Raw genomic sequence first — 23,633 nt, 5'->3', positions numbered from 1 at the left:
GATCAGATAAGATATGGAAAGATTGCCCACTCACCGAAAGCGCAATCTTAATGCGCAAAGATCAGATGAACCAGGAGCAGATGGTTCCCTTGACGGTACAGCCTGGAACAGGATCCTCTCCATAAAAGAGGAGCCCATACATGCCGTGATGTCACGCCGCCGGATCATGGAGGTCCGGCGGCCATATTCACACTCCAGCTGGTTAGTGTACATACAGCAATACCATTACTGTTTTATCTTACCTACACAATACCCAGGATATATCTACCCAATTTGATTGTATGTGTATTATCTACTATTTTAATTTCATCATTCATAATAAATACCATTAAATACTACACTATGGGAATCCATCTTCTTTGCTCCATGCCGAGCAATTGAATCCATCCAGGACCCCAGGTGCACCACCAGGATTAGAGGAGGGAACCAGTGACCAGACCCCACTACAGTTTACCAGTTCTAGGTCGTTTAGGAGGGACATCTCTAACACCCACGTTTGCAGAGGAGAGGATCCTGTTTCAGGCTGTACTGTCAAGGAAACCATCTGCTCCTGGTTCATCTGATATTTGCCCATTAAGATTGCACTTCAGGTGAGTGGGCAATCTTTCCATATCTTATCTGATTGCACGTCACCGGATTTCCAGATTTAAGCACACGGGGAGTTTTATAATATCGGTCCAGCATTTACCAGTGGGAATAATTACCACCAGCAGATTGACTAACTCTGGACATTATACGGTATATTGTATTTTATCTATGATTGGTTAGTCTCTCATATATTGGCCAATATTTGTTTAGCGCTGCACTACGTTTATGAGCTATAATAATACCAGTAATAAATAATACAAGAAGTAACAATTATGTATCAATTTATAATTAAAATAATAATATACTAATATACTTATTTTAATTTTTTATTGACTACTAAACCACAAAGTTCTATGAAGTTTGCTGGCAGGGGTAGAAGGGCTTAGATTTTACACCAAACCCCTAAGATCCTATACTCCAAAAAAGATCAGTTGAAGGTGAAAAATGCTGGTGAGCTACTGAGTAAATTTAATGTGAATCTCCCTATCCACAGCTTTCATCTCTAATAGTGTACTGACTATACCGATAGCTCTATTGCTAACTGTCCTTGATTTAGGCATACTTTATGTTAAAATTAATTACATTATTGTCTCAATTGGCACTGCAGGAGAGAGGGGTCAACATCAAAATGTTTCTATGGGCCATGTGAATTGATGTTACACCCCCGGGGTCAACTTTCCTAACATGTCAGGGACTGGGTGCCGAAGAGGGTCAACAGGCAATAAAGTAGAACTGTACCAATTTATGAGCAGGCCTGGGAACCTATCAAAGTAATGCATGGCAGTCTTAACATGCTCCAATGAGATTAATGTATCTCCCAGAAATAGAAGGGTATCATCTACCCATAGAGTTATTTTATCTCCCTCACTTGGCTCTGACCAAGTCTTCATTTTTAGGATTTTGCCTGATAGCTTCAACAAAGGGCTCAATTGCCAGTACAAATATTAAAGACAAGTGGGTTTCCCTGCTTAATGCCTCTCACAAAAGGTATATAGGGCGTGAGAGAAATGTTCAAAAGCACTCCAGCCATAGGGGAGGAGAATGTAATCTGTACTCATTTCATAAACTTTGGCCCCATCCCTAAATTTCGGAGCACCTCCAACATGTATTCCAAATTTATTAAAAGCTTTGGCTGCATTGGGGGACAGTAGCACTCTGTTTCCCACATTTTGCAGGGTGGATTCCATGTTAAGGGATACTCTACAAATATTTGCTGCTGTCAATCAGTTAGGAATAAATCCTGATTGATTGTAAGCTACCAATTTGGATATAACTTTAGGTACACAGCTGGAGTTTAAAGTGGAATTATAGGCAAAACTTTCTTTTTCACTTGGGATAGAGCAAGGGAGGGTTATAACCTGTCAGATTTTTTTCTCTCTTTTTGTCCCATAGCTAAACAGGACGTTAGCGGAAATTTCTGCAAATTAAGGGAATTCCTTAGGGACCCCCAGGTCACCAGAGCTAGTGTCCCCATTGGAAGATTCTCCCCCTATTACTTTTCCGGGGACAACCCAAAATTTGTGATTTTCTTTTACATTTACTTTCAATGATAATGGTAAACAGGACAAATAGAGATGGTGAATCTTCATAATGGGGGCACAGACAGCAATAAAAACTGACAGTGATTCTAATTCCCTCTCCACTATGTCCAAAACTAAAAAAAAAAAAAACTTTTACCTTTAGTTATACTTTAAGTTAGTATTTTTACATCTGTGGTCAGCGAGGTAGGTCTGTAGCAGTCTGGTTTGGGGGGTCTTTATCAGGCTTTGGGATGACTACTATATTAGCTTTGTAGATTAGATGCTGGAAGGGCACACAATACAAATACAAGGCACCTGATACAAACATATACAAGAGGTGTTGTAGTAAGGTTAGAAAATACTTTTTTTTAGACCTCTGCTGGCAGACCGTACTCACTGGGAGCTTTTCTTAGAAGCAGAGAGTGAAGGACCTCCATTAACTTGGTGAGTGTGAGATGAGAGTCCAAAGAGGCTCTCTTTTCTGGGGTCACTTCAGGGAGTGTGATATTATTCAGAAAGGAGCGTGCTTCTGCGGCTGCATAATGGGTTTCAGAAATGTAAAGGTTATAGCAAAAGGTAAAAAATTATGAAAGGATATCCTTGGTAGAGGATACAATAGAAGGATGTCAGATCCTAGAATACATACTAACTGATCCTTCATTGCACAAAAGTAAGCAGAATATTTACTAGGTAAAGTAAATGATTTATTTAATTCTAAACTTCTTTTTGCATTTCCTTTTTTCTAATAGACAATAGTTTTCTTTAATTAAAGACAACATTTTCAGCAATGCGGAACAAAATATTCCTAAACCTTCTCTATATTTTGGGGAGAAGAGGTTAAATACGCAAATAAATTCTCTCTATTCTATGATATAGACGGCGTCCTTGCAGGCAGGTTACAGATGCACAAGATGATGAGATGAGCTGTGATCCAAGAAAGCCCAGTTACTGTAAAAAAGGCTACAGGAAACACGCTCAATCTCCATTTCACTGGAAAAGCTTTTTAAGAGAAAGGTTTATTTAAGCTTGCAACGATAACTTGGTATATTACACTCCTTAATGTGTCCATGCAGACGATTGTATGTAGGCCAAAGATTTCTCTAGTGTAGAGCATATGAAGTTAAGTGGAATATATGGATGTCAAATGCAGAGGCACACTAGCAGAGCACTTTGCTGGCAGGACCTAATGCAGGGTAATTGAGATTTATGGGGTGGGAACAGGTGCACGAGCCACCAGCAGGGATCTTTTACACTTCGGCGGTTATTAAAAAGCAAAGCCTGCAGATATTTTTGTATGGTGTGTTACATTGAGCATAGGTGAAAACTGCAGCAATGTTACGTAGAAATGGAAGGGTGGGGTCTATGTGTATATATTAGAACTAATCATGTAAGGTTTTCAAACAAATCACGATTCCCTATGCTACTATATTGCAATATGCAGTGAATATATATATATAAATATTTATAAATAAGGTTAGAAATAATGGCATAATAGGGACAATTTTCATTGGGTCATCAATGGGAGAATATTTGTTGAATTGTCTTCTATGTTACTCTACAAAGCCTGATTGGGAAGGGGACAGTGTAAGACTATATGTATGGTTATGCTTAGCACAACAGTATGATTTTTAGGGAGTATAACCCTCCATGTACCAATGGTTACTATGTAATATTGATATTAGTAGACCTAATGAAGTTATTATTTATGATTTTTTGTAATTTCATTATCATTATTTTGGACCACCAGATTGATGTGAAGTACCAAGAAGAAGAAGAAGAAGCATGTCCTTCAATGTAAAAGAAAGGGAGGTTCCAATAAATTCATGATGTGATTTTATCTATATAAAATATTTGGTTATGTATGTTATGTTTTCTTTTAATGAAAAATAAAAATTTTTTCTTAAAAAGCTTTAGAAGAATGTCCAATGCCAAATTTAACCTCTTGACGCTGGCCAAACGCAAATGTGCGGCCTCCCGGCGTCTGGGCCTAGACGCCAAGTGGCCACACATTTGCGTTCTATAAAAAAAAACAAAAAAACATATGTGCTGAGAGCGGGCACCCTGCGCGCTCCCAGCACACACGTTCGGTACTCACGGAAAGGTCCCGATCTCCTCTTTCGATTGGGACCTTTCCCGATCATGTAACCGCCGTGACAGTGAATCACGGCGGTCACATGACCCTAAAACCCTACCCCGCCTCCCAGCTTCTGGAACCCTTAAGGGACCGGGAGGCGCCGGCGCCAAGGGATTAAAGTCCTTATATTGGACTTTGGCATGATAAAAACTAAACTTCATCAATAAACTACATAAGCTCTCAAGAAATCAATGCAACTGTGCTAACGTCAAAAGCCAGATCAATTTTTATTAATCTGAGTTCTCTATAATCAACTGCAGCCAGATCCTAGCGAACAACATATCTCCTTTGATTGGTATATGTGGCTGTTAATACTGCCACTGATACACCAGGCTTTTTGTGTGCCAGACATATCAGGAAACCTACAATGAGGATGTTTAGGAATAGTATTCTGTATTACAAAGAGTTACTTCTAAGGTCACAGCATACACTTTCATTTTATAACATCAGCATAGTATTAGCAATAAAACAATGTTTTGTTTTTTTAGATAAGCTTATTTGAAAACTCTCAGGTGATCATTGCTGCCTGTCTACTGACCATCTCTTCCCAGATTCCCAGCATGCTTTGCAGCTTCTCTGCTGTGTACTTTCAGTTTCTAAGGACTACATATCCCATGGTACCTTGCTGCCTGCAAGCAGTGATTCCTGTACTGAATTCCACCTCCAGAAACTCCTCCTCTCAGCACTTCTGTAGTTCAGAAGGCAGACTCTGTAAATTCTGTAACACAGCTGTGCCTACCTAAGTTTTCAAAATTCAAGATGATTCACATTAATAGGACTAAACCAGAAAAAATTGAAATACAATGTAGAAAAGAATATATGATTTTAAATTTTGACTATAGATAAGCTTTAAGCAAAATGGATACTCAGACCAGCAAGTTACATACAAACAGGAGTAGAGAGATAGGGGCATTCTACCTATTATTCGGATAGAAACCAAAGCCCTGAGCAGAAGGACTGTATGTGCTCCATATATTTCAATGCTTATGTTTCATCTTTGACTGGAGTGCACCTATAGGCAGACAGAAACTGCAATAGAACGTAATTAAATATTTTTCTAATTACCCTGGGGATCCTCTAAATCTTTTCCACACATTCTCCTTCTCCTATTAATTTCCACTTGAATGTCTAATAGTAGTTAGACACATTCAACTGGTCTTGTACTGTTGGAAGACATTCTGCTGCTTATCCAAGCAGATTCTTCATCTCCAATGAACATCAGGAACATACCCCAGCGTTTATAGGTAACTCAGTCACCTTCATCCCATTACCATGGAATGTGCCAAGGCAGGTTTAATTGTCCAGGAGCATGATGTTGATTGTCAAAGGACAGCGGGGAGACTCAGAAAACATTAATATACTCATCTGAATGTGCCTGGAGTTTATAGAAAGGATTGCATCCCTGTATTTTTCAAGCTCAGCAATAGATTTGAGACAGAATCTTGTACATTCAAATGACCCAACACCTAAACACACATAACCTTGTATATGCACTGGGGATAAAAAACAAACAACCTATTTATCAAACAAACGGCCCATCATAGGAGGGCAAACTCTACAGGTCTTAACTGACTGCCATATCTTATTTATATAAATTAACCTTTAATTACCATTTTAACCTGTGTGTGTCACCTTGTGTATCTGTACCAAGGCCAAATATGAACTTTTGACTAAGGCTATTTGAGTGATTTCTGCTATCATTATGATTTAAAATCAGCCAAAGAACTGTGCTAATAAATTGATTCATATGATCACTATCCTTGAATAAAACGTTTTTTCGGCATCTTTTCAATATCAATGCCAAAATTTCATCTTTTCTGCCAGGGTATGCAAACTTTTGAGCACACACACACATATATATATACATACACACATGTAAATCGCTGCGTAAATTGATGGCGCTATCTATAAGTACCTGTAATAAATACAGTGGAAAGGGCCACAAAACATTTTAAGGAAATATCCATTATAACACTAAAAAGTACCATTTCTCTCAGCCTTCTGCACATTTTATGAGCAAAAATTTTAATTTTTTCACAGCAAAGACTGCTGCATGCTGACCTGAAAATCAGCAGCTGGGTGTCTAAAGAAAAGTAATCGCTGCAGACTTCCTCTTCAACTCTATATGTGCACCCTACAGCCTTATAAGCTGTAATTGATTTCTATCTCTCCGACAAATTAACAGGTTGGTTTGAATCAATTACAGCCTATGGGACTTAAGGGTACATGCATAAAGTTGCAGTATTTATTTTTGTTGAAATATAAAAAAAGAAAGAAAGCATTATACACGTGAATTACCCTTTAAACTTACTAAATCTGGCATAATACTACATTAGTGGTACTTCTTTATTAATATAAGGCAAGCTCTAGCCAGTAGCCCAATATATAGCAATTTTCAACCTCATATTTCCAAGGTGTTAAAAGGTAAACATACTACCTGGTATATTGGCTTCACGTAGCAATGTCATGTGCTTCTCACGAATCCTCTTCACATAATCCTGAGAGAAGTGGTAGATTTTACTACATATGCCTTCTACTGAGTCTCGTGCCACAGCTGCCATATGCGGGCCGCACTGCCTTCGTAGGTGCTCCAAGCGTTCCTGAAACAGTAAGATAACTAATAAGCCAGGTTTTTAAGATGCAATACTATGAAAAATGTGGAAGGATTAAAAACAATGATGGTAGAACAGGATGAAAGCCTAGTAAGGAGAAATTTAAAAAATCTCTCTGAAGCTGAGATCCTTTCATGCTAGCCCTATCATCTAAATGAACAGCACTAGCTGCCAGTACTAATATTTGAACACAAACTAGTAAATAAATATTTAAATAGTGCAGCGCTTTGTAGTAACTAATGCCCCCCCATGTATTACCCACACATCAAACCCTCAAACCAGTGATAATAATCACAAATAAGTCAGTACATTTGTTTATTATGAAATACACACACACATATATATACCTTTAAAATCATCACTCTGTCTACTCTATACATTTTCTATGAAACTTTCTTCTTTACAACTTGAAATCACTGTGATCAATGTGCAAAAACAACCTCAAGACACTCCCAGTTCTCAGTGAAAGTCCCTTTGGCCACTAGCTCGCCTTTTTTGCCTGGACCTATGCTAATGTACATTAGTTAGGTCAGGCACGCTGCTTATGATTCCATACAAAGGGATGTTGTGATGTTCTTCATTGGATGTCACCCATACACAAACAGACCAATCTCCACTCCACTACAACTTCTGGGATCTGCTTATACCCCAATTATTAAAATCATTCAAACCAATTTACTAAGATACTGTCTGTCCCTCCACTCCACTACAACTTTGGATATTGCAGCATCCAATCTTCACCTTATGTTACATCTGTTAGTCTTCCTCAGAGGCTTGGAGACTTAACATGTAACATGATACATGTTAGTATGACTTGGATAAAAGCAGATGAATAGCAGAGTGCTTCTCCAGTCTCCAAGCCTCTGAGGAAGTCTAACAGATGCAACATGGCAAAGACTGGATGACGCAATTGGTTTTAATGATGTTACACTATATGCAATTTCTACTTTATTCTATTATACTGGTTTGTGTGATTTCCACTTTACTCCATCTGATTAGTCTGTTAATGTATGGGTGACATCCAAACGAGAACATCACAAAATCTCATATGGAATTATAAGTGTTGCCTGATTTAGATGATGTATAGAAGCATAAGTCCAAGCAAAAAGGTAAGTGATAAACCAAAGGGACTTTCACTGAGCACTGGGAGTGTCATGGAGTTATTTCTGAATATTGATCACGGTGGTTGTAAAGAAGAACGTTTTACAGATTTACAGAGTGGACTTGTATTATAAATGTGCATATGCGTGTATTTCTCACCACACAGATTTACTTACTTTTTGTGATTATTAAAGTGTTTTGTTTTTTTAAATAGCAAACATGTCTAACACCAGGGGCGGCCTGACCATTTGGAAACTCGGGCACTGCCCGAGGGCCCGGGGTCAGTAGGGGGCCCCATGAGATGCCCCTGGTTGTCAGTCCGCCACTGGTCTACACTGACCTGCTCTGGTGGTTTTGCACAGAGCAGCCCCGATCATCTTCTTCTCAGGTCCCCCACCTGGCTCCTCTCTGTTGACCAGTGCCCCAAATAGCAATCTGCTTGCTATGGGGGCACTGATGCATGCTTGCTCCCAAGGCCTGCTCTATGTGTTCATAAGACATATAGACCCATCCCCAGCCCTCTCCGCACTGGCTGTGATTGACAGCAGTGGGAACGAGGGGGAGACCCGGAAGACCAGAGACTCCTGTATACATCACTGGATCGAGAGGGGGCTCAGGTAAGTATTAGGGGGCTGTGGGGGGAGCTGCACACTGAAGGTTTTTTGCTTCATGCACAGAATGCATGAAGGTAAAAAACCTTCTGCCTTTAGAACCACTTTTAGTTTGCGCATAAATGATTTGAGGGTTTGATGTGTGGATCACATATGGGGGAGGGGAGATTAGTTACTACAAAGCGCTGAACTATTTCTATATTATTACCAAGAAGAGATTCTGCAAAAATAGTAAAAAGAGTGAAAGCTCTAAAACAAGAGGTTCTAGAAAGAAGAAAGATAATGTTTATGGGAATTCATCAGATTACAGATAGATAATAACGTTTAAAGCAGAACTCCAGCCACTGATATTTATTCTAATTCTTATAGACTAAATTCACCTTTTGAATAAAATGGACTAGGCAGTCAAGGGGCCCCAGTAGCTTACAATACACTGTGCAAAAGCATTGCCATATCTATAGCCCATTTGTGGTACCCCTAAAGCCTGGAAGAAAAACTCCCATGTTGTTTCCATTCCCTGTCCTTACATGACATGAGTCAGAGCTCTCTCTGTTTCAAAAACTGGGCAAGCACAGTGCACTACCCCTCCCCCATTGTAGCAGCAGCAGCTAAGTTCAGTGTTTCTGCAACAGTGTTCCTGTTAGCAGCTTTGGAGCTAAGGAGAGAACTCACTTCTGTGATGCTGGGGGCGAGTGCTCAATATCTGCCTTGTCCTAAAGACTAGCTTGAACAAGAGAATATTAATGATATGGGAGTTTTTCTCGCAGCAATGTTTTTAAAAACTGCACAGTGTATTTACCTACCCGGGTTCCTACGACTGCATAATCCATTTTATGCACAAGGAGAACTTAGTCTTTGAGGCAAAAAGAAAAATTTGCTTCTTGTAATGCGGTGTAAAATGTTTACAGTGTCTCTGTTTACCCTATAATGCATTCATTAGATTGCCGCATACTACTGTCAACCCCACACTTCTGGTGCTGTGGGTATGACAGCTAAGGCTGCAGTGAAGAGATCCTGCCAATCACCCTCTCTTTTATCACCCCTTGTCCATTCACAGAGCCCTTGTATTCTCTTTACAGAATGGACAAGGGGAGCAGAAAGAGTGGGTGAACAACAGGATCATTTTGGTGTTTCAGCTGCAGCTCTAATAGCCGTAGCACTGTAAGTTTGGTATGTGGAAAACTAATGAATGGATTATAGCAGTGTTTCTCAACCTTTTTTCAGTCAAATCCCCCATTAAAATTAAGGACAGTCCCAAGGCACCCTTTAAAATGATGGACATTCTTGAAGCACCCCATTCTAAAATGTGAAAAACTATTCTAATAGTTTTATATAACGCAGCAACATCCACACATGTAGGACACCCAACATTAGAGGTGATTTATTCTTCCAAAGTAAATACACTTTTGCACACTGGTACTGAGTAGTATTCCAATGTTTCTTTTCTCCCTCATTTTTTATTTATCACTGAGCTAATGTGACCCCAGCACTGATGGAGAGGGACACGGGAGAGTCAAAAAAGGATGTTGTACAGGCAGCTGACATCCTCCTTATCAACTGATGTCATTGGTTGTCATGAAGCCGGCGGCTAAAAGGTCGTAAAGGTTCACAATGAAAAACCGTGGCTTTGTGTAAGTAAAAGGCAGGGTTGTTCCACCTGCTGGCAATACAAGTTTTGGGCAATTTTTAGACATTTAGGCACCCCTGAAGAAACCCCAAGGCACTCTGGTTGAGAAAGGCTGGATAATAGAGTAAAAAGAGGCGCTGTAAACATTTTACACCCCTTTACAAGAGGTAATATTTTACCTTAGGAATTTTGATACATATCTGTAACCAGACTTCTGCTTTAAGATGCTTGGCAGTGACTGGAATGTTAGTGACATTTTCCTTCATCTTAATATCTCCAGTGACAATTTCCCACAGAATTATCTTGCTATTGGAGATCACATCATACTGGCATTACAGAACAGCTGTTAGCTACGACTGAATCAGGGACTGACCATGTAATCCTCCTTTGTAGCCAGGTTGTCTCTCCGCAGCCAGCTGAATGTGTCTTCCACGTTCCACTTCACCACTTTTCTAATGTCTGGAGAGGCTCGCCTGCAGCAAAAAAGACAGTCTCAGCAACATGTAGATATAAGTTCAATTCTGATCATTGAAATAGAGATATAAACAATTAGAAGTGTATATGTATGTCATTGTGGGGATTCTGCCTCAGCAAAAAAGTAATAGAAGTTACAGCTTTACATGCAATATTGAAACAAAAAAAGACATCATGTGTATCTTTTCTTGGGATTTTCCAGTTTGTAATCTCTGCAATTATGTTTTCCCTGCTAAACTATTCTAAAAAACAAGAACATTGATGCATATTAGCTGTTGATGATAAAATCACCATCTGTGTTTAATTCTGTCCTGAGATGCACAAAGTCAAAGTGTTCATTATTATCTAATAGCAAAAAATAAAAAAAGGTGAATAAACGTTTAGTGTATTTAAAGTGGAGCTCCACCCAAAAGGGGAAGTTCTGCTTTAAGCCTTCGTTCCCCGCTCCCCATTAAGGATTGGCACCTTTGGGGAGCAGGTACAGAAGCGGAACTTGTTGTCCCCCCCACGTAGTCTTCTGGGACACGTGACAGGTCCCAGAAGACAACGGGGCCATTCACAAAGCGCAGCACTTCTTGCGCATGCGCAATGGGCACCTGGCTGTGAAGCTGTAAGCTGTCACAGCCAGTTGCCCACATTGAAGATGCCAGCGCCAGGGAGAGAAGACGGCCGGTGAAATCAGCGGTGATGAGGTCACTGCTGGACCGAGGGACAGGTATGTGTCTGTATTTTAAAAGTCAGCAGCTACAGTTTTTGTAGCTGGTGACGTTTATTTATTTTTTTTCAGGTGGAACTCCGCTTTAATATCCTGAATTTTAAGTATGAGTGGCTTCACACTGCCCAGCTGCACTTTTGCAAAAGTGCAGCTAACTCAAGGTTTTCCTGTGGGTTAGCTGTGTTTTCTCATAGACTTCTATGAGGTCCTGAGGTTTTGGCACGATTTCAGAAAGCACACCAAAACTAATGCATGCTGCATCTTTGGTTTCTGAAACCGCACTAAACTCTTCACTACACAACTTGCCCTGCTGAACACACTCTTTGGCCTAAATCTGTACATGCATGGCTCCATGGCCTCCAGTCACCTCACTGGAAAGCCCACCTGCAGTCTATCAGGTTAAGCAATTTGTTTTCTACTGAAGGTATTGGAGGCTTTAGTACAAATGTACAAGAACTGTTTGGGGCATTTCTGAGAAGTTTGTCCAGGCAGACTGCACAGTGAAGAATTCAGGACAGTGGTCTTGAAGGTATGAATGTCCAAAATCAGGTTAAGATAGAATGAGGCCCTAGGTAATGTAGCAGCTTTGGCCCACCATCCTTTTGACCAACAATGATAAGGACTGCATTAGGCACATACAAAGCTGTCCTTATTGACATGGGTCCATCAGACATCAACTACCTACAAGTGTATCCTCCCATCTGAAGTGACAGGCAGGCACACAGCTTTGGCCAATTGTGCTATCCCTGGTTTAGTGCAGAAAATGTAAGTTTGCAGATGGGCTCCCTAACCATCCACAGGGTCCAAGGAAAATGCATAGTTTGCCCTGTGGATGATCTGGCTCTGAACATAACCTATATAGAAAATGCTGAGGAAGTAGAAGAGAATAAGTGCATGTACTCTTGAAGATTTGACACACTTTGACACTGGTAAATTTCCAATTCCTAGCTGCTGTTGTAGACATGGGCCAATGCTGCCTCTAGGTTAAAATCCTCCTGAACACGTGCATAAACTAAGTTCATCACAGAATAGGTAAACCAGTGTTATAGCACAGGAACATTAGGACTAAAATGCAGATTAGATGAGGTCTCACCTAGATTCAATAAGTCGCTTAGCAGCCTCAGCATATTTAAACAGCAAACGTTTTGCTTCATCCCGATGCTTAATACGCGATAACCTGGAAGAAAATAAGAGGTTGGACTCTATTAAACAAGCCAAATGTTTCTAAACGCTCAAAAGTCTGCTACAAGATGGATTTCATATAAAGTATTTCCTAAAGAAATTCAGGAAAGTTCTATAACTCCCTTTATAAATTCCTAGGACCCACTGCATGCGAACCAGAATCTTAAACATGAATAGAAGGATCACCTTATAGGGACATCATTCATAATCTCCCTGAACATGGATGGAGATACCACTGGGTCACAATCACTGGGAAGCAGGGGGTCAGGTCCTCGATCTAGCACCTTCCGTTCCAACAACCAGCGATTAAATGATTCCCGGGGTGGATCAATACCTGGAAGACCATTAAATATACAGTATTTTAAGTAAGGCTAGCAGCGTTTTGATAGAAAAGAAAGTATTTTAACTTTCATATTTGCAAGATTTCAAACCCAAAGTGACATTTTCATATAAAAGTGCCCATAGAGATGGGATAATCACACTCTAAGCCAGGATAAGGCAAACCCTGCATTACAGCTGTGATGAAACTACAAATCCCATCATGCCACTACCTTTGGGAGTCATGGCTGTCAGAGTCTTGCAACGGCTCATGGGACTTGTTGTTTCAACACGGCTGGAGTGTCAAGGTTGTCTACCCATGCTCTACTCTGTATAATTTCAGTTTGACTGGGTCACAAACCAATCAATTCCAGAGAAAATGGCTCTGTTGCATTTGGCTATCTAATTATTAGATTACTATTGTTTGCCCTTCCCTTTTTCTCTAGACATAGGCATACATGCTGAGGTAACGCAAGGCTGCCTACTTACATCAGCATCTATTAAATATTCTGATGGTCAGATACTGTGCCCACAACAACCTCCTCGTCACTGGCCTGCCTCGCCACAGGCTATCCCCGCTTCAGTCGATCCTGAATACGACAGCCACACTCATCCACCTCACCAACTGCTCCGTTTCCGCCAGCCCCCTCTGCCAATCCCTCCACTGGCTTCTGATTGCCCAACGGATCAAATTCAAACTGCTAACACTGACGTAGAAAGCTGTCCATCATACTGCCCCAAACTACATCACTGACCTAATATCCAAATACCACCCAACACACACTCTCCGCTCCTCACAAGACCTCCTTCTCTCTAGTTCCCTGGTCTCCTCCTCCCATGCCCGCCTCCAGGACTTCTCCAGGGCGTCACCCATCCTCTGGAACTCCCTAACCCAATCCATCAGACTATCACCTACTCTCCTCTCGGCGCACCCTGAAAACCCACCTCTTCAAGGAAGTCTACCCCACCCCCTGCTAATTGCCGACCTCCTCCACTCTAACTACCACTCCATCCCCCACAGCCATTTCCTTCTGTACCAATATCCTCTCCCTCCTAGACTGTAAGCTCGAAAGAGCAGGGCCCTCGAACCCCTCGTGTATCACATTGTATTGTTTTGTACTGTCGCATGTCCTGTCTCCCATTGTAATGTACAGCGCTGAGCGAACTGTTGGCGCTTTATAAATACTGTATAATAATAATAATCTGACTGCCATCTAATATCTATGGCCATCACTACATTTGTCAACATGAAATTTGGCTTCATCATGCTTTGATCCAATCAACAATAGTCAGCAATAGGCAGATTTTTAATTTTACTGCCAGCATTTTACAAACATAAAGTAGTAGTAATCAATAAAAAAAAGGTGTGAATTAATAATAATCCCCAGCAAGCAAATCTGTGGAACACAAATGTTATTAGCTGCATATTCAGAAATGTATAACCAGAAACGATATACTGTATTACTTGCCATTCCAACACAGACAGCAAAACATTTTTTGAAACTGAAGATTTCTTATTTAAAGTTGCCATTGTTCTGCACATACGATCAGTAATGAAACCAGGCATTTGATGGCTTGCAGTTTGGTTGAGAGCACAAGCAACAGTAACGGTTATCATTTAGAGCATATCATGAATGTAACTGTTTTGAGAAAAAGTTAAATTGATGGGATTAGCACCGCTTTAGCATTAAAGTGGAAGGAAAGGCTTTCCTTTAATTCACCTCCATACAATCAGAAACCACAATATTATTACATCTGCATAGTTTGATGCTGTTTTCTACCTTATTTTGTGTAAAAAAAATTCCTCATGTCACATGACTGCAAAGCCTCAGGCTTTAGTTACCTATCGCAGCTGTTGGGGGTGTCCACCACCTTCCTAAGATCATTACCAGAAGTGATGTACCTAGCTGAGCTACAGCACATGGTGCTGAAGGCATGGTGGGGCTATACAGAAGCGGGGCCGGCCGAGGCTACTCGGAGCTGTGTTGAAATTAATACAGAGACAACGACAACAGTTTAAGGAAGTCTCTGTGGGCTGCCACATTCTGCTCCACAGGCACAATGTTGTCATTAAAAATCAGGAGATTGTTGAATGTCTACCTTTAGACTGTTTACTAATCTAGACAATCTGCAATTAGGAAAATGCATAATATAAACGTTTATGTTGTCAGACATACTAATCAAGAACAAATTTTAATTTTTGACTGGAATTTCACTTTAAGCAATATTAACAGTCCTACTCAAATGTAAAAATAGTAATAGGCTGAAACACTTTTCCTAGAGAAAATGCAGCTCTGGGTTCCCTTCTGCGCTTGTCACATGTTAGAAGGCTTAGGTACTTGGTTGCTGAAGGGGAGGTCCAGCATTTAGACTCAATTTTTCTGTTCATTAGAAATCATGTAGTCAAATGCCTCGGGCTTCAGACATGTGGCCAACATTCATGGAAACCCAGGGGAACATTTTCTCTGTGAACAGAATTTCTGTCCTTCAAATATGTTTCTGTTTAGTCTTTTGTATTTTACAAAACACATGTATAGCATGCACAACATATTACATACCAATCAGTTTGCTCCTTGAGGATATGACACTGGACTAACATGTGCTAAACACCTCAAGCCATGTCTTATTTGACAGTGAAAAATAGCTTACAGCTAAATTTCCTTTGCTTACGGGTAATAAAAGCTCTTGTGTATTATTAATGCACAGAAGGTGGAGGGTTAATTAGGTGTTTTTTTTAATTGGCAAGAAAGATACCCTTTAAAGTATAAGTAAAGGCAAAACCAGAGATGGATTAGAACCCCTGTCAAGTGTTTTCTGCTGTCTGTGCTTCAGTTAGGGAGATTAACCCTCTCTATTTGTCCTTTTCGCCAAAGTGAAAGTAAAAGAAAGTCACAAATGTTGGTTAAAGTGTATATTTAGGCAAATGTTTTGTTTTGGATAAAGCAGAGGAGGGTTAGACCCATTGTCAGATTTTTATTGGCATGATTTGCCTCTCTATTTGTACTGCTTACCATTGTAACTGATACAGAAAGTGATAGGAAATTAAACATTTCTGAGCGGTCCCCAGAACAAGAGGTAAGGGGAAATGTTCTAGTGGTGCAACTGCTCAGGAAACAGCTAAGAGGGGAATTCCCTTTAAAGTAGGAGATTTTCTTCAAAGTCCTCCTGTCTCTGGGACAGAAAGTGAAAGTAAATTTCCCCTATGGTACACAGAGAGAAAAGAATAACCTGGCAGTGGTTTTAACCCTTCCTTACTTTTTAGGAAACTATGCATAAACTTTAACACCTTCCCGCCCGGCCGTCAATCTGCTATAGACACTCGCCATTGTGACTGGGCATCACATGATGTCCTGGCAAAAACGAGCTGCTCATGTGGCCGCAGAGCAGCATGATCCGTCACCGGCTGTGACCGCGGGACATAGCCGATGACATATCACTACACTGGCCTGTTGCCAATGTCATGTGACCGTTGTGACCAATCACAGCAGATCACATTCAATTGTATACAATGGATGGCTCCTTGCCATGCCATTCATTGTATATAATTATGTTGTTAGCTGTGACTGGTCAAGGCAGTCACATGATACAGACAGGGCCAATCACTGCCCATCTGTATCATGTTGATTAGCTTTGCCCAATCACAGCTAATCACAACAAAAGACTGAATGAATCAGTTTCATTCAGTAACAATGATTGCAAATATCAATGAAATATATTGGTATTAGCAATCATGTGTTAAAAAAAAAATTCTGATCACTTGCCTGGAATAGTTCAATGTTACTATGGTAAACATTGTATTGCTTTGGTCACAGTGTGCTGAAAAATAAAATAGTAAAAAAAAAAAGAAAACATTTAATAAAAAATAAAAAAAATGATAGAACATTTGAAAAAAGAAAAAAAAATTATTATTTTCACCAAATAAATGTAGCAGAATACATTTTGACCTAAATTTCTGAAGAAATTTTATTTCCAAATTTTATAACAGAGACAAAGAAAAGTTAGCTTTTTTTTCAAAAGTTTCAGGTGTTTTTTGCTATATTTAGCAAAAAATAAAAATCTCAGTGGTGATTAAATACCACCAAAAGAAAGCTCTATTTGTGTGAAAAAGATAAAAATTTCATATGGGTACAGTGTTGCATGACCGCGCAATTGTCATTCAAAGTGCAGCAGTACTGAAAGCTGAAAATTGGCCTGGGCAGGAAGGGGGTATAAGTGCCCGGTATTGAAGTGGTTAAAGAACTGTCAGTGAAGTGTATCAGCTCAGTGCAGTTATAGGACACCAACATCTTTGTTTTGCTGACCCCATGTGGATGTACCATGTAATACAGGAATTTATATTTCGTAACTGTAGTAAATAGAGAAGCCACTAATTAGCATTCAAAAGAGAAGGATGGGGAGAAACTGGTAGCAGCTATGACTCATTAGAGAGCCCCTGTTTTGTCATTTCTTCACAGAACTTTTTTGCATTTCATCACTTAGCAGGTGTTTAAACTGTGTGTTGGTTAAAGATTTTATATCCCACCTGCTTTGCTGATCCTCTGATGATGTAAATTCCACTCTCAATGATATCTCTTATGTTAAACCCATTACCTAACTAGGGTGCCAGACAGGGGAGAGGCCTTCTACCCCACCTCCTTAAATCTCGTCTCTCCATTTCTCACCTAACTCCCATCCCTCACATTTCTTACTCACAAACTTGTAACTACCCTTGACTATCTTGTAAAACAGACTGTTTGCACACTGATATGTTTTTCTTCCGTTTTTGTGTTCAGAAAAGTGGAAGAAAAATGCATGACCAATAAAACCTATGGAACTCTTCACATTGGTCAGCTGTGGGTGCATTCCATTTTTCACAGTCCTGCTTGCTGCATTTTTGGTGCATGTTCAGTGCAATAAAAAAAACACACCTACCCATTGAAATGAATAGAAAATGCATCAAAAACTTGGAAAAAACACAAAAAATGCACTTCCCCATTAAAATGGATGAAAAGCGCACCAAAAACGCACATTCCCATTGAAATGAATGGAAAAGGCACAAAGACACAGCAAAAACGTATGAAACATGAAAAATGCGGTTGGGTTTTGGTGTGTTTGAGTCACATGTCATGTGAAACCACACCGGAAACGCAGTAAAAACGCAGCAAAATTGCACATGTACTTTTGAAACTGAACAGTGTGAAAGTAGCCTAAAAGGTGCATCCCTTTGGACTTGTTATATCTATAGATATCTCACTCCACAAGCCCTCATTGGCTCACCTCACATTACAATTTATGAATATTGATTTTATCAGCTATTTTTTCTATAACTGTATGCATGAGCAGTGTGGATCATTTCCTTGATGTTATGCTCTTTAGGTCGCAGTGCCTTTTTAAAATTCAATTTGAAGAAACTTATTCACAAAATGTTCACAAAGATATCCTGCAAAACAGCATTTACAAATGCAATGTATTTATTTGCTATGATTATCAGCTCCATCTAGTAGCTATAATGCTGTATTTTCTGGATTCTCTCTTTTTATGAATGAATCCCATTTGACCTGGAGAGAAATGGCCTAATAACATTAGAGTTTGCCCAAACAGAACTAATATACATGCAGTTTTACGGGACAAATAGCTCTGCAAATTCTTTTTTTTTTTTACCCCTGGTGTTGGACCTACAAATGCCTACCAGTGAAATAATCTCAGATGTAGATGCTGAATGGCCACACTAAAAAAGCTCAATTTGACAGTATACAGAAATGTTACATTCTAATGAAATGAATTATAACTGTCATTTTTATCAAATAGCATATGTAGCCTTTGCAATATTAAAAATTACAATGTACGCCACAAAAAGAGAGAGATGTTGCCTCCTGGTCACTCCCTTAGGCTAAGTTCACACCTATGCAGGTTGCGTTTTGTGCATTTCTGCATTGTGTTTTTGCACTTGCTTTTTTGCCACGTTTAGCTTTTTTTAAAATTTTTCTTGTTCATTTTTCTTGTTTCTTGTTGCCAGGCTGATTTTAAACGCAGAATGCAGCAAAAACGCAATACATGCTTTTCTGCAGCGTTCCCATTGAAGTCCAAAGAACCAAAAATGCAACATTTTGCCTTCAAAAGTCCCTGGTCCTTTCCAAAAAATGCACCGGATGTGAATGTGTCCCATAGGAAATCATGTTAAATAGACTGTACTGCGTTTCTGCAAAATGCTGCAGAAACCACTCAGGTGTGAACCTAGAGCACACCTAGGGAAAATGTCAGGAAAGACTTACTAGAACAGCTGAACTTTATTTGGGGTTAATCAGAGGCACTGTAAATGATATTTAACATGATTTTGAATGTGATTGCTTAATTCTGAACACAGTTACATCCCCAGTTATAAGAGGGTGTGCACACTTATGCAACCACATTATTTTAGTTTCCCCCCCCCCTAAAAGATTTTGTTTTTCAATTGAGTTGTACAGTTTATAGATTACATTAAAGGTGGAAGGTTCTAAAATGATTTAACTATGTCTCATTTTTTTACATCACAGAAACCTAACATTTTAACGGGTGTGTAGACTTTTTATATCCACTGTATATAACAGAGTGTGCATACTTACAAAGCCACTAAAGCATTCCTTTGTGTAGAGTGCATTATACCTTGTTGATTTTGTCTTCATCTGCCCCCCCCCCCCCCAACTTCTCTGTGTCCCCACTGCAAGCTGAGATTGTGTAGACCATATGGTGTCCTCTACTGAGCATGCTCAATTTCAGTTCCCTTCTAAGCTCTTCATTTCCTTGTTATCTGTGCAACCCACATAACTATGGAATCACACACTCTTCCTCCCTTCTCCTCCATGTCCTCCTATTGCTAAACACTATGGGGGCACGATGTAGTATGCTAATTGATTAGCATTGTTTCTTTAAGAAACTCACAAAAAGCTTTTTAATATAAATCAGTATTAAATTTATCAAATGTAATTGCTAATAACTGTAAAGTAAAAAAGAGCCTTGGATGCAGATGCTGTCTGAACAAAATGAAAGCTAGTGTCAATTGTTACTCTAACTACACCATATTAATGCACAAAAAATACAATTTAATGTTCAATAAAGATTTATAGGGAGCTGTGAAATATTTTTTGATATTTATAAACTAATTTGAATTGCTCTTCTGAAACTGCTTTTTTATGGTCATGTGACTAGCACAGAACCAATCAGGGCCGGCCAGACACAGACTCGTACTGTGCAGAGCATACATCAGCAGAGTTAAATAGAAGCCCGTCCCTAGGCTCATTCCCTGCAGATGCCAAAGAACAGGGAAAGATCATGTGAACACACAACAGCACTGCAAGAATAAGCTACTCAGATGACTGAAAAAAACAAACAAAATGCGGTAGCATAATATATATGATTTATGCAAATGAATTCTGGTACTTAACACTTGTTTTGTATCACTTTAAAGAAAACAAATAGAGGAAAGTACAAGTAGAACTGCTGCACTCTAAACAGAATGTACACATATACTGACTGTCACAAGCACATTTCAGGGCTGCTCCACTGTGGAGTTGCAGAAAAATGATGCCTAGTTTATACAACACTAGCGGCTGGGAATAGCGTTTTATGTGGGTATCAGCAGCCCTGGTTTTATCTGATTTTCCCCCCATATTTTAAACTGAATCAAATCCACCAATTATAATATCTGCGCACACCTTCCACTCCTCTTCACAGCAGACACAGCATGGCTTTTTAACCACTTGGTAACCGCGCTATAGCCAAATGAAGGCTACAGTGCGGTTACCCAGCTGTGGGAGGGCATCATATGACACCCTCCCAGAATGCACCCTTTCGTGTGCCCCCACGGGCACGCACCCAGCGATCTCCGTGATCGCTGTGTCCTACAGACACAGCTGATCACGTGACGAGGTAAAAGGCCAATCACAGCGGTCTTTTACCATATGATCAGCTGTGTCCAATGACACAGCAGATCACGGATTAAATACAGTTGCCGGTTATTGGCAGCACTTTCCTCACCCTGTGACAGCGTGAGGAAAGTACTGCTGATAACCGGCAGCTCTGCAGTGCCACCCATCAGTGCCCCCCAGCAGTTGCGCCTATCAGTGCTGCCAGTCAGTGCCATCAGTCAGCGCCACCTGTCATTGCCGCCTATCATTGCTGCCTATCAGTGCAGCATCATCAGTGCCTCCTCATCAATGCCCACCAGTTGCAACTCATCAGTGCAGCCTATCAGTGCCCACAAGTGCTGTCTATCCATGCCACCTCATCAGTGCCCATCACTGCTGCCTATCAGTGCAGCCTCATCAACGCACATCAGTGAAAATTACCTGTTTGCTAAATTTTATAATAGAAACAAAGAAAAAATTTTTTTTGTTTATGGTGCAAAAAATAAAAAACCCAGCAGCGATTAAATACCACAAAAAGAATGCTCTATGTGTGTGAAAAAAATGATAAAAATTTCCTATGGGTACAGTGTTGCATGACCACACAATTGTCATTCAAAGTGCGACAGCGCTGAAAGCCGAAAATTGGCCTGGGCAGGAAGGGGGTATAAGTGCTGGTAGGCAAGTGGTTAAAAAGATCCACAGACAGTAGGGGTATAGCATCCAATATTGTAACCAATAAATAATATTTTGAAATGCCAAAATATATATGCAGCGCTCTGTAAATCATAAAAAAGAAAAAAAAATCATAAACAAAAAGTCCATCAATAAAAGTCCTCTTAAAAATCACTGTGTGGGATGCATTTTTCAAAATAAATCACCACGTGACTATAAATAAATAACTAAACTGATTATATGTATATATCTTCCACTTGGGGATATACTGTGTGGTATATAGCATCCAATATACTCAATTATTGCTAATTCTTAAGTACTTATCTTGAAAATTGTATCTTACAAATATTCTTCTTGTTCACCTGAAATCTCCGTAAAAAGTGGTTGTAAACCTCTGACATGAAAAATGAACAAAGCATATCCCTCTATATTTTGTACAGCCTACAGCATTAAGTGCCAATTCTCTCAGCTGCCTCATTCTTCTGACAAGTTTTCCTGACACCAAGAGAAATAAGTGATGGGGAGCTCCAGTACACTGCCTGTGACTGACAGCCTCAGCTATGTTCCTGTGAGCTGTGTGAAGGGGGAGTGTGTCTCTTCCCTCCAATCTGTACTTTCAACTCTCCGCCCCCTTTTTTTCTGAACTCTCAGATAAACTTTATAAATTCTGGGCTTTGAACAGATGTAGAGAAGACTGCTGAACAGCAGGTACAATTGTAGGAGAATTTGTTTCATCTCTGTGTATTACCTGGGGCCAGTCACTTCACTGGGTATATGGAAGGGTTTACAACCACTTTAAGCTATAACAAGCCCCTGAGATGGAGATAATTCTGAATAGAAAATAAGCAAAATAAACGTAGCAATCAAAAAATTATATGTGTATTTGTTATAACAAGTTAATTGTGAACCAGAAATCAAAAGTCACTTGAAAACCTTTCAAATGTTCCCTTGCCGAGCTCACGCCTCTTTAGGATGCACATATTAGAGCAGTCCTCTGTATCCAGCCCATGTACCCGCACACAGAACTCTGTTAATATCAATTTGTCAACAAATCTCAAGCTGTAAAAGCAAGCAGTGTCACCAACTGAATATGAAAGTGGAACTACTAATTTTGGTACAACCCAGAGGGCCAATCAAACTTCATTTAACATAGATGTGCTCCGCCCAATTACCAAAGACAACTGCCACTGATCAGCCCGCTATTTAGTGTGGACTAAGGAGAGCCAGAAAGTCAATCAAAGTTTGCAGAGGATTGCCACATTTAATATATAAAAGGAGGTGTGATTATGGACAAGCGGACTGACAGGATAGTAGAGACCCCCTGCAGCAGCAGCAGAATGGCATTGATTGTTCACACACCCGGCACACATTGCCAATTTGGCATATCCAGATAGTTCAAACAAAAGCAGCGTGTAACCTGTTTAAAGTGGTCTCATCCATTTCCATAGTCAGGACTCACAAAGCACCTTTCTTTTCTGATACAATTCTTCCAGCAGTCTCCATTCCCAATATATAGCGGCCAAACACTCACTAGAGCTGGGTAGGAGCAATATATGGGTGTCAGGCTGGGTGCAGCTCAGCAAGGTCCATGCCAGGCCAAAGACTCGGAGAACTGAGAAGTGGACTACTCTAATTTGTGCAGTCTACAGCGGTGTGAGTTTGACAAGGGAATATTTTAAATGTTTTTAAGTGTTTTGTTATTTTGATATACTGTATGAACAACCATTAACCTTAGATAGAATAAATAGATACACATTAGTCGTGTATCAAAATTAAAATTCTGGTGTTGAAACCGAAAATTCAGGATACACTTGGCAGAAAACTGAAACAGGCAGTTTTTAAATTAAATTATTGTAGCTGGCATTTTGCATTGAAGTCACTGGGGGGCTTTATTGCATTGAAGTCTATGGGACGCGACTTTGCAGTAAAGTCTATGGGACACGACTTTGCAGTAATGTCCAGGGGACGCGACTTTGCATTAAAGTCCAGGGGACGCCACTTTGCATTAAAGTCCAGGGGACGCCACTTTGCATTAAAGTCCAGGGGACGCCACTTTGAATTAAAGTCCAGGGGACGCCACTATGCATTAAAGTCCAGGGGACGCCACTTTGCATTAAAGTCCAGGGGACAACACTTTGCATTAAAGTCCAGGGGACGCCACTTTGCATTAAAGTCCAGGGGACGCCACTTTGCATTAAAGTCCAGGGGACGCCACTT

General features: G+C 40.0%; 1 protein-coding gene across 2 annotated transcripts in view; it reads right to left on the bottom strand.

The window, feature by feature from the left end:
- Nucleotides 1-23,633, bottom strand: part of PCIF1 (phosphorylated CTD interacting factor 1) — a 66,616-nt gene that overhangs the window by 8,014 nt on the left and 34,969 nt on the right. For both annotated transcript variants that reach the window (XM_089673428.1, XM_089673429.1), the window contains 4 exons: nt 12,751-12,898; nt 12,476-12,559; nt 10,567-10,666; nt 6,680-6,842 (listed from right to left, as the gene is read on the bottom strand). In XM_089673428.1, the coding sequence (XP_089529554.1) occupies nt 6,680-6,842; nt 10,567-10,666; nt 12,476-12,559; nt 12,751-12,898 (495 nt within the window). The remainder of the gene's footprint in view (nt 1-6,679; nt 6,843-10,566; nt 10,667-12,475; nt 12,560-12,750; nt 12,899-23,633) is intronic.

Source organism: Staurois parvus, unplaced genomic scaffold (genome assembly GCF_062004578.1).
Source record: "Staurois parvus isolate SC_StPar_1 unplaced genomic scaffold, SC_StPar_1.0 ptg000137l, whole genome shotgun sequence".
In the NCBI taxonomy this organism is placed as follows: Eukaryota; Metazoa; Chordata; class Amphibia; order Anura; family Ranidae; genus Staurois; species Staurois parvus.
This window is presented reverse-complemented; position numbering and strand designations above follow the sequence as displayed.